The 12,449-nt window shown below is 33.7% G+C and overlaps 1 protein-coding gene and 1 pseudogene across 1 annotated transcript; both read left to right on the top strand.

Annotated features, from left to right (window-relative positions):
- Positions 1-1,306: 1,306 nt before the first annotated feature.
- LOC139877601 (F-box/kelch-repeat protein At3g23880-like) lies at positions 1,307-12,070 on the top strand (annotated as a pseudogene).
- On the top strand, positions 3,041-6,273 carry LOC139877718 (uncharacterized). The gene is made up of 3 exons (XM_071865146.1): positions 3,041-3,235; positions 4,982-5,840; positions 5,930-6,273. The coding sequence occupies exons 2-3, from the start codon at positions 4,982-4,984 to the stop codon at positions 5,944-5,946; spliced, it is 876 nt and encodes a 291-aa protein (XP_071721247.1). The 5' UTR covers positions 3,041-3,235; the 3' UTR covers positions 5,947-6,273.
- Positions 12,071-12,449: the final 379 nt, after the last annotated feature.

The following is a 12,449-nucleotide window of genomic DNA, read 5'->3' as shown; positions in this document are numbered from 1 at the left end:
ATTGCGGGTCGCAGTGCTTTTTATTGTTGGACTTGATGCTTTATTGCTTGTACGTTGTATATTAAGAGGAGTATTGTTTTAGCCATGATAGGGAGTGTTTAGTTATGAGTTAGTTATAGGATATTGGTGTTGATGTGGCGCTGATGTGGAAGGTTAAGAGGATGAATAGTTTAGTTACGATAGGGAGTGGTCTAACAATGGCTTAATAGTAAATAATGAATATTGGTCTTTTTGGCAGATACATAGAAAGTCTTAATAGTAACAGTATTCACCTCAATATATGTGATATTTGTCTTACAATCAATGTGAAAATAGCCACCAATACACTAAATTGTCAGACACATCTATGACTTTTGTGGGTCATAACAATTAACAATAACAATAACTACAAAAACAAAAAAAAAAATGGAACAAGATAGCCCGCTAATACAATTGGCACTAAATTTAAAACCCTCAAATTTCAATCCACCACCTTAAACCCCCAAAAGTTTCATTTCCCATAAATAAATTCCCTTAAAATTAAAACAATTTCAACCCTCTTTCTCAGATTCAATCAATTTCTCCATCAATACGATCACTGGTTTATTCACTCACTTGTCCCCTAAAATTCGGCTCACTTCCCGCGTTTTTCACAAAATTAGGGTTTGATGAAGAGTGAATCGATTCCTGTGAAACCAATTGAAAGGCCTAGAAGAGAAAGGAAGACTGTTGAACGCTACTCACAGTCTATGAGTAGAGTAGGCTTTCTTCTCCAAAACCCTTTTCAATTGAAAAAGTAAGTGATCAGTTAAAATTAATATTTAAATTTTTTGTTATTTGTTATGTTTATTGTATGTGAATGTGATTTTATGTGCGGGTGGTTTGGTGCAGGGTTCAGGCACCCAGCTTAAGGAAATTCCTATAGGTATATGCTGTTACCTACTTATATATATATGTATGTATGTATGTATGTATGTATGTATGTATGTATGTATGTAGTTCATTTTCATTAACTGTTCACATGAAGAAAGTTTGATTATATTTGCCTGTTTTATTTATATATTGAATATTGATATTGATTTACCACATGTGTTAATTATAGTGGATGGCCTCCTGACCTAGGTGATGCACAAATTAGGAATCTTAGAACCATGTTGTTTTGTTATGCATCCTGGTTTTTAATGAGTATTTTACTTCACTTTTGTCCAGTTTAGCGTTTAGAAGATGGTTGGTTGTCTTAAAACAAGAACAATACAAAATCATGCAAATTTTGACCAATTTCCAGTGATAGTCTTGATAAATATTTGCATCTCTATAATACTAAAGATATTGTTTGAATGATGTTTATTTCAGTGGCGTACAACTTGTCGAAGAGGAAACCTGATGATGATAACTTGCATTCACTGCATATGGTTCTTTTTAATAGGCGAGCAAAGGTGAGGGAGAAATCTTGATCCCAAACAAATAATATGTCACATTTAGCAGTTTTATAATAATATGTCAAGTATGATGCTTCTTATGCTTTCAGGTGAACACTTTGAAGAAGAACATTGGCATGTTTTCTGGTTTTGTATGGATTACTGACGATGAGGTGAAATATTTTGCTCTGATTTACTATGTTTGATGTAGTGTAGCTTTTATTGTTTCTGATGATTCAACATTTATGTAAGTTATCTTATGTTTTTCTTTCTATATAACATGACACTAAATAAAAATACTGATATCATAGGATTAGTTTTATCTAACTTTGGATTGTTGTTTTATGATGGCTGCAGGAAAAATATAGGACAAAGGTGAAAAAGAAGCTTGCTAAATCCACTAAAACAAAGATACTTGACTTGTGTGATCTTCTTAATCTTCAAATCAACAAGCCATCTCTCAAGAAGGCAAGTGATTAATATAAGCATTAGATAATATATACACGTTGATACAACATGTTTTACACTACGTTGTTGTGCTCATGTTTTCAGGAAGAGGTTATATTAAAGCTGTTAGAGTTTCTACAATCTCCACATGTTACAACTCAAGTCGAAAAAGAACAGGTTTGTTTCTTCTCGATTCTATGAATTTGTCATGTAATTTCTTGTGAAATTCATCTTAAATTGTGAGTTGAATATGTTGAAAGTAACATACTGTTTTCAATTTTTAATTTTTCACAGAAAAGCGAAAAACAAAAAGCAAAGGCTAAGAGTAGCGGAACCTTAATAGAACCTTAATAAATAATAGTATGTGTTTTTGATTATTTGCTTAATAGAACCTTAATAGATAATAGTCTTAGTGATTTGTTTACCTGGTCATCTTGTGTCACTTTTGTTTTTGATTTACATGGCTGGCCATATCTTAATGTTTCTTTGAGAAGATTAACGATTCTCTATTAATATTTTAGCAAGTTATGAGGTAATAATTCTATCTTGATCACACATGGTGTGAATGACTGGTTTCAATGATTGTGTTGGTGAGTTTTGAATTTTATATGTTCATATGTTTTTTAAGGGAACTTTTTGTAGGATTAATGTGCAAGGTACAACATATAACTATATGGCTAAATTTATTTGGGCCTTCGGGGTCACACACATATACACCTAGACGTCAAATACAATATATATATATATATATGATGTATATATATATATATATATATATATATATATATATATATATTAGTCAAGTAACGGAACAAATTAAAATGTTTAATTATGAATTAATTAAATAATATTAATTAGTTAAATGTTTAAATTTGATTTTTGCAAATACGTTTTCTTTTTACCCAACTTGTAGCTTGCTTTACAACCAAAGAATTTCATATGCACATATTATATGATTTACAATGTATCTTTAGTGGATGTCTTCATGTAAAGGCTAAAGCAAAAGTAAATTAAAGGAAAAGAAAAAAAATAAAATATGTTTTCTACATACTTTTAGTTTTGGACATGATATTATAAGTATAATGTTTTCTTGGCATTGGAAAAAACTGAGACACACAAACCAGTTCATTTTGTTGGAAGTAAAAACAATTCAAACGAAGTAAACATATAACATCTTGTTCTTTGTTTCTTTTCAAACAAAGATAAAATCATATACGGAGTACTATTATTTGTGTATTGATAATTAATATAATTTGATTATATTAATACGTTACTTGGGGTTTGGACTAGCATCCATTGACGATCGCTTGAAGTGTGGTGTGGACTATCCAAAGAGACGGTCATACCTTTGATCGTAGGTTTCTCTCTGTTCATCAGTTTCTTCAAGAAAGGTATATCGTTAACTCACTTTGTGAATTATATATTTTGACAATTATTAGTGGTGTAATTGGATCTAATGGAACCGTTAATCGTGTGTATGTTTTGTAATGTAAAATAAGTTTATTTTAACTATCCGCTGCGTTAATCTCCGTTAATCTCATTGAAAAGTACACACGGTTTTCCTTCAGTGGTATCAGAGCCGCTTTTACACCATTTTAATTGTCACGTGATTTTCTCAGATCTAGTTTTGTGAGATGGTAAAAAGTAAAAACTTTTTTTATAATTTCAACATGTTTGTTTTAAATTAAATCTCATGATGCACAAATAAGATCTGAAAAATATCACTGTTATAAATTTTGAATTTATTTATTATGGCTTGAATAATTGTTGTTTATTTCATTCCATGGTTGTACACATGCATTGTAACCATGGACAAGCCATATGTAGTTTTTAATAATGTAGTTATTAGAATTGTGATTGCACACATAGCCCATAATGCCCCGGCCTATGTATGATTGTTGTGATTGTTGATTACAGCAATATTGTGTCATGTTGATTATTTGTATTATAAGGCCATTTTGAAGCCAAAATTGTATTATATTTATTTTCCATTTTCATAGTATTGTATTTAAGTTTATTTCAATTTGTAAAAGTACTAGTTTAGTTGCATTTTCAAATTTAAATAAATGTAACAAGATGAAGATTGAAGATAAAATACAACATGCTTTTGGCTTAGAAGATGGCGAACAGGTCAAGTTGACAACAATGGCGTTTGTCAAGTTTTCACTTGATTCTTGAATCAAGTGGGAGCTACGATATTACCCTTAGTTTGACCTCTTGATCCCATGTCGGCTCATGGGATCAAGCATAGGATTTTTTGGGCTAGGCTATGTGTGTGTGATGCATGGTATGGTTGTGTTTTATTTTTACGCATTTATATTTAATTGTTGATTATAATATATGCTAAATGTTTTTTGATGAAAACATCAAATAAAACTAGTAACGAGTTTCAAAGGTTAAAATTGATGATTTTAAAAAGTTAAACTCTAACGAGTTTAAAGTTAAATATTTTTTGAAACTCAAATAATATATATGAGCAACATCTTTTAAAAATGTTTTAAAATGATACACAGTGTGTATTTGTTATTTTTTTTATATAAAATAAAATAACAGACTTGACGCATAAACACGATCGACATATATAAAATTGGTTAAAATATTTTTTAACAAATTGTAGCGAATCTTGTGTGCATGCATTATTCGTTAACACAAACATTTTTAAAATACCCGTCAAATTTAAGTCATGCCATCCAATGAGCTTGCAAACACTCCTCGTTATTTTTTGATTACGGTGAGACCTAATCGAATTATAGCCACGAGGTGAATTTTCAGTTACGAGTGAGACTAGGCTGAATTTCCACTGTTTCTAAATTGGACGACTTAATCGTATTCACGGTGAGACCTGAGATCGAGGCAAGGATGGGACAAACATGCCAATAGATAATAGTGGTTTGTTAGACTACACATATCTCAGGGTCCCATAAAGATCTAAGAGTTGCATCTGTGATGCAATTGGTACTCGCTACCTACCAATAGACTCTATAACTGCTAGCTGATCAACAGATGTAGTTATGGAACCTCTATGTGGATCTTAGGCTTTCGTAAATTAATTGTTTTTAAATATATTAAAACTTGGGTAATTAATTTATTAAAGTACAATATCGAAAATACTAAAATTGAATCTTGTTCTCTTGTAGATGTCAAACAATCAAAACGTAAACCAAATCAACCTCCGTTCTTTGTTGGAGAAGGAGAAACTTAATGGTTCAAACTTTCTCGATTGGCACCGCAACCTGAGAATTGTTCTCAAATTTGAAGGGAAGTTGAACAAAATTGAAGAACCCTTACCCGAAGCTCCTCCTGAGACAGCTACTGCTGCTCAAAAGAATGCTTATCAGAAGTTGTTTGATGAGCAAGAGAAGATAGCTTTAATCATGCTTGCTAGTATGACTTCTGACCTCCAAAAGGAAATGGAAGATCGTACAGCATATGATATGATGACTGAGCTGAAAAATATGTTTCAGAAACAGGCTAGTCAAGAGTTATATGAAACTTATAAGCTTCTTCAAACATGCAAAATGGAGGAGGGTCAATCAGTGAGTTCTCATGTCTTAAAAATGAAAAGCTACATTGACCGATTGGAAAAACTTGGAACTACCTTGCCGCCTAACTTGGCCGTGAACACGGTTTTGGTTTCACTACCAAAATCGTATCACCAATTTGTGATGAATTACAATATGCAAGGTTGGGAGAAATCTCTGGCAGAGGTGAACTCGATGCTCAAAACTGCTGAACAGGATATTCCATATAAGGTTTCCAATCCAGGTGTCCTTATGATTAGGGAAGGTAGAGTGAGAAAGAATAAGCCAAAAACTTGGGGAAAAGGAAAGGGCAAGTCAATTGCTAAGAAAAAGATTCCACCACCTCCCAAGAAAGAAAACCCAGCGAAAGACGCCGAATGTTTCCACTGTGGAAAAGTTGGCCACTGGAGGAGGAACTGTCCTTCCTACCTATCTGAGTTGAGAAAAGGCAAAGCTGGCCAGACTAGCAAATCAGGTATATTTCATATACAGTTATATACTTTTTCTAGTGATTCCTGGATTTTTGATACTGGTTGTGGTACTCACATCTGTAACAATATGCAGGGAATGAGAAGAAGTAAGAGACTGAAGAACAACACACTAGACTTAAGAGTGGGCAATGGGGCTCGAGCTGCAGTCGAAGCTATTGGCACCTATGAGCTTACTCTACCTAGTGGTCTTATTGTTTTGTTGGAACAATGTCATTATGCTCCTAGTATTACGAGCAATGTAATTTCAGTTTCTCTTTTGAAAAATGTTGGTTTTGAACTTACATTTACGCACTTTGGTATTTCAGTTTCTAAGAATAATGTATTTTATTTTAATGCTATTCCACGTGATGGTATTTTTGAAATTGATATGCATGGTGTAATTTCAAATAATAATTCTGTATATACATGTACTGCCAAACGAGTCAAGAAAGACTTGAATAATACCTATCTATGGCATTGTCGTCTTGGTCATATAAACAAACAACGCATTTCAAAACTCCAATCTGATGGGATTTTGGAATCAACTGGCTCTGAGTCATTTGATGTATGCGAGTCATGTTTATGTGGAAAGATGACAAAGGCTCCTTTCTCCGGTTTAGGTGAAAGAGCTAAAGATCTTTTAGGACTAATACATACTGATGTATGTGGCCCTTTTAGAACTATGTCTAGAAATGGTGAAACATACTTCGTTACATTTACTGATGATTATAGTAGATATGGTTATGTTTACTTGCTGAAACATAAACATGAAGTTTTTGAAACGTTCAAAATCTTCCAAAATGAAGTAGAGAATCAACTTGGAAAGACCATTAAAGCCCTTCGTTCTGATCGGGGAGGGGAATATATGAGTCAAGAGTTTTTGGACCACCTGAAGAATTGTGGGATTGTCTCACAATTCACTCCACCTTATACACCACAGCACAATGGTGTGTCGGAGCGGAGGAATCGAACTTTACTTGATATGGTTCGATCTATGATGAGTCTAACTACTCTACCGATGTCTTTTTGGGGTTATGCATTAGAGTCTGCTGCACGCATACTCAATATGGTTCCAACCAAGAAGGTAGATAAGACACCATATGAGTTATGGCATGGAAAGAGTCCTAAGTTGTCTTATTTGAAAGTCTGGGGTTGTGAAGCGTATGTGAAACGTGACACTTCAAACAAGTTAGAACCCAGAGGTATCAAATGTCACTTTGTGGGATACCCAAAGGAAACAATGGGTTACTACTTTTACTACCAAGCTGAAAACAAAGTGTTTACTGCTCGGTTTGCTAAATTCTTTGAAAGAGATCTTCTCTTACAAGAAGTCAGTGGGAGTAAAGTAGATCTTGAAGAAATTCAAGAATCACAAGGTAACATACCTTTTGAAGACACTAGTTATCCACACGTTGAAGCTGAGCACATTGTTGATGAGCCAGAACGTGTTGCACCTATAATTCGTAGATCTAGTAGAACTCCTCATCGACCTGAGAAGTTAAATCTTCTGATTAATTCAGATAAATCTCATCTAGGGGATTATGATGAACCCTCTAGCTACCGTGAGGCCATATCAGGTTTAGAATCTGAAAAATGGGGAGATGCTATGAATACGGAGATGCAGTCCATGAAAGAAAATCAAGTATGGGACTTGATTGATCTTCCACCCAATTGTAAACCAGTTGGGTGTAAATGGGTCTACAAGAAGAAGGCTGACATGGACGGTAATGTAAACACTTTTAAGGCTCGATTGGTGGCAAAAGGTTATACTCAAACTCAAGGAATTGATTATGAGGAAACTTATTCACCAGTCGCGAGCATTAAGTCAATTAGGATACTTATTGCCATAGCAGCTTTTCATAATTATGAAATATGGCAAATGGATGTGAAAACCGCTTTCCTAAATGGCGACCTAAGTGAGGACGTATATATGGTTCAGCCAGAAGGGTTTGTAAATCCAAAGCATCCTAATAAAGTATGCAAGCTTCTAAAATCCATTTATGGATTAAAGCAAGCATCCAGGAGCTGGAATCTTAAGTTTGATCAGAAAATCAAAGAGTTTGGTTTTTCTCAAAACCAAGATGAGCCCTGTGTTTACATTAGAGCTAGTGGGAGCAAAGTTGTCTTCTTGATCTTGTATGTTGATGACATACTACTTATTGGAAATGACATTCCAACTTTGCGAGATGTCAAATCTTGGCTTGGAAAATGTTTTGCCATGAAAGATCTTGGAGAAGCTAAGTATATTTTAGGAATCAGGATCTATAGAAATAGATCCAAAAGGCTTATTGGTTTGAGTCAAAGTACATACATTGACAAAATCTTACGAAGATTTAACATGCAAAACTCCAAGCGCGGAGCATTGCCCATGCAAAAGGGCATAACCTTGAGCAAGTCTCAAAGTCCTATCACACCTGATGAGATAAGACGAATGAAATGTGTTCCTTATGCTTCGGCTATAGGATCCATTATGTATGCTATGTTATGTACTAGACCTGATGTCTCGTTAGCTTTGAGTTTGACGAGTCGTTATCAACAGAATCCAGGTGAAGAACATTGGATTGCTGTTAAGAGCATTCTTAAGTATTTGCGGAGAACTAAAGATATGTTCTTGGTTTACGGTGGTTTGGAAGAAGAGTTGAGTATTAGATGTTATACAGATGCTAGCTTCCAAACTGATCGAGATGATTCCCGATCCCAGTCAGGGTATGTCTTTGTCATGAATGGCGGGGCAGTTGATTGGAGAAGCTCAAAGCAGACCACAGTTGCACAGTCTACAACGGAAGCAGAATACATTGCTGCCTCAGAAGCTGCTCAAGAAGCTGTCTGGATTAGGAAGTTTATTGCTGAACTCGGAGTAGTTCCCAGCATTGAATCCCCTATGGAAATGTACTGTGATAATTCAAGTGCTATTATACTTGCGAAAGAATCACGTGTACGTAAAGGTAGCAGACACATTCTTCGAAAGTTTGACTACATTCAAGAAGTCGTTGAGAGGAATGATATTAGTATTCTTAAGGTTCATACAGATGATAATGTGGCTGACCCGTTCACGAAGCCCATGACACACAACAAGCATGATGATCATGCTAGTAGTATTGGACTTCGTTATGCAGCTGATCTTTTTAATTTGTAAGTTAGTATTTGGATATTTTTGGAACATTAAACAGTATTATCATAATGAATTGATATATTGATGGTATGATTATTTTCATTTATATCACTGTGTTCTATATTAGCATGTTTAATCCATGAGTAATTGTTGATTATTCAAAATCTCCATAATCAATCATGTTATGGGAATAACATGAATTAAGATTAATATGAATGTTGGTTATATTTATTGATGATAAATAGTTAACTTGTAGAGACCAAATTCATATGTATTCATTGATGATGGATATTGGAATGACCCAACCGAGATATCACTACATGGATCGTTGTCAGTAGTGAATCTTTTAGTGATTATGTCTTTATAATCTTAGACTTGAGATGCACGCCGGTTTCGATGTGTGGAATATTGTACTTTGATATGGTTAAATGCTGTCCTGAATAAGGCTGTAATAAAGGCCATAATTGGGTATAATGTAAAGCTCGTGAGAGACACGTGTATGCAATATAGGATTTGTTCCTCCAAAATATTTGGAGTTAGATACTTTTTGAGCTCTTTGATGAATGAATAAGATATTTGTGTGGCCGCACCCAAATGTAATTAAGATGATACTTAATTAATTTGGTGATCTAATTCAGTTCTAAGATCAAGAAATAAAATTGTTAAACAAATGAGAATGACCGAAGATCCATATCTCAAGTTTTAACTAAAGTATCTGAAACAAAGAGACAAATGACATTTAACACTTACTATAAGCAGTTCTGAGAAACTATCCTCACGTAAATTTAGGGACAATGGCGTGTTGCTAGACGCTATCCATTGTTTGTATAGTTACCTGGGGTTGTACCATGCACAAGTGGGAGTCTGTAGGATTAATGTGCAAGGTACAACATATAACTATATGGCTAAATTTATTTGGGCCTTCGGGGTCACACACATATACACCTAGACGTCAAATACAATATATATATATATATATATATATATGATGTATATATATATATATATATATATATATATATATATATATATATATATATATATATATATATATATATATATATATATATTAGTCAAGTAACGGAACAAATTAAAATGTTTAATTATGAATTAATTAAATAATATTAATTAGTTAAATGTTTAAATTTGATTTTTGCAAATACGTTTTCTTTTTACCCAACTTGTAGCTTGCTTTACAACCAAAGAATTTCATATGCACATATTATATGATTTACAATGTATCTTTAGTGGATGTCTTCATGTAAAGGCTAAAGCAAAAGTAAATTAAAGGAAAAGAAAAAAAATAAAATATGTTTTCTACATACTTTTAGTTTTGGACATGATATTATAAGTATAATGTTTTCTTGGCATTGGAAAAAACTGAGACACACAAACCAGTTCATTTTGTTGGAAGTAAAAACAATTCAAACTAAGTAAACATATAACATCTTGTTCTTTGTTTCTTTTCAAACAAAGATAAAATCATATACGGAGTACTATTATTTGTGTATTGATAATTAATATAATTTGATTATATTAATACGTTACTTGGGGTTTGGACTAGCATCCATTGACGATCGCTTGAAGTGTGGTGTGGACTATCCAAAGAGACGGTCATACCTTTGATCGTAGGTTTCTCTCTGTTCATCAGTTTCTTCAAGAAAGGTATATCGTTAACTCACTTTGTGAATTATATATTTTGACAATTATTAGTGGTGTAATTGGATCTAATGGAACCGTTAATCGTGTGTATGTTTTGTAATGTAAAATAAGTTTATTTTAACTATCCGCTGCGTTAATCTCCGTTAATCTCATTGAAAAGTACACACGGTTTTCCTTCACTTTTCTAGTGTTGTAGTGAAGCCTTTTGTTTATAAGAATAATAATGATGATTGTATCAACTAATATATATACATTTCATATTTCAGCCTTCATCTACTACCGAAATCATGCAAGAACACTACATTCCTTTTCATGTTCAAGAAAATATCATCAAGATGCTTCCCGTGAAATCATTGCTTCGTTTTAGATCAGTTTCAAAAACATGGAAGTCATTGATTGATAGTTATGAGTTTGTTGTTGCTCACACCCTGACCCGCCAAACTAATCAACAACAACAACATTTATATATGTGGTAGACATATATAATTAGTTGATGATGATGACACATTCCCCCGACAAAAATATGTTGCAGATCTTCCATTGTCTATTACTCTTCTTTATGATCCAGTAGTCGTAGGTACCTCTCACGGCTTGATTTGTTTTTACGGCGAGGTTAATTCGGGAGAGTACATGGCTGTTATTTGGAACCCGTCTACTAGAAAAGCGGTTGATGTTCCCATGCCTCATATGATATATAACCAATATTACCAAACTCATGTACGTTTTGGGGTTCGTCACGACACACTTGACCCGATTATTGTAAATATGATATTTAATGATAGATTTGATGACGATGATATTGATGACGATGTTAGTACCGTCCCTTGGCAAGTTGAGGTATTTGCGTTAAGCTCGCAAACTTGGAGACGCGCATTGTGTAGCAGCAGCCATGTACTAGACGGAAGGATCAGAGTTGAAAGGCCTCAAGTAGTTATAGGCGGGTCTATTTATTGGCTTGGTCTTGCTGAATTGGATAATTCAGTTTATTCATTTGATATGGTTACTGAAGAATTTACAAGAACAATCCTCCCACATTGTTTAAATTACATACTGTATCTTGGTACGAAGGTCTCTATATCGAAGATTGGGAATTCTGTTGCTGTATGTGGTTATGATGATGAGGATTTTCAAGTATGGGTAATGGAGGCTGGTGTTGCAACTTCATTTTCAAGATTATATGCTTGTACGATACCATATGGTATGCGAGTATTGGGTTTCCGAAAGAATGGTGAGCTTATTGTGGAAATAGAAGATCATGAAACTGAGAGTTACGACCAAGCTACTGTTGCTGTTTCTGACCACGACATAAAACATTTCAATCCGATTGGTGTTCGTGGACTAAGGGAGTCATTTGAAGCGCATTGTTACACGGAAACACTGCTTTTGCATTAGTCATATTTTGTGCAAGTTCTTTTATGATTATTAGTAACTACTTATTATCCAAATGGAATTTCACTACCATGTAAGGACGAAGTTAAGTTGTATTTTGTTGACACTGATTTCCTATGAAGTGATAGCAGCAAATGTACTAGATTTTGGGTATGAAATGCAAATGATCCTGATGTTTTTTTGTTACTTAATAAATTGAATCTGTCACTAAATAATTACATGTATGTATTTAATAATGGATTAATGAGTGTGGATGAGATCTTTATATTGTATCATCTAGCTGATACAAATATGTATGTAGTATTGTAGTTGCTATAGCTTTAACTGTGTTGTGTTGATCTCGTGTACATAATAACCACAATATCTCTTTCTACTGTTGAAAGCAAGCATTTGTTGAGTGCAAATATGCAAATTAAACATTTTAATGTATGACAAACAAACAAGGTATCCA

This window comes from Rutidosis leptorrhynchoides, chromosome 11, assembly GCF_046630445.1.
Source record: "Rutidosis leptorrhynchoides isolate AG116_Rl617_1_P2 chromosome 11, CSIRO_AGI_Rlap_v1, whole genome shotgun sequence".
Taxonomy (NCBI): domain Eukaryota; kingdom Viridiplantae; phylum Streptophyta; class Magnoliopsida; order Asterales; family Asteraceae; genus Rutidosis; species Rutidosis leptorrhynchoides.
The sequence above is the reverse complement of the archived record's forward strand: the minus strand, read 5'-3'. Positions and strand labels throughout refer to the sequence as shown.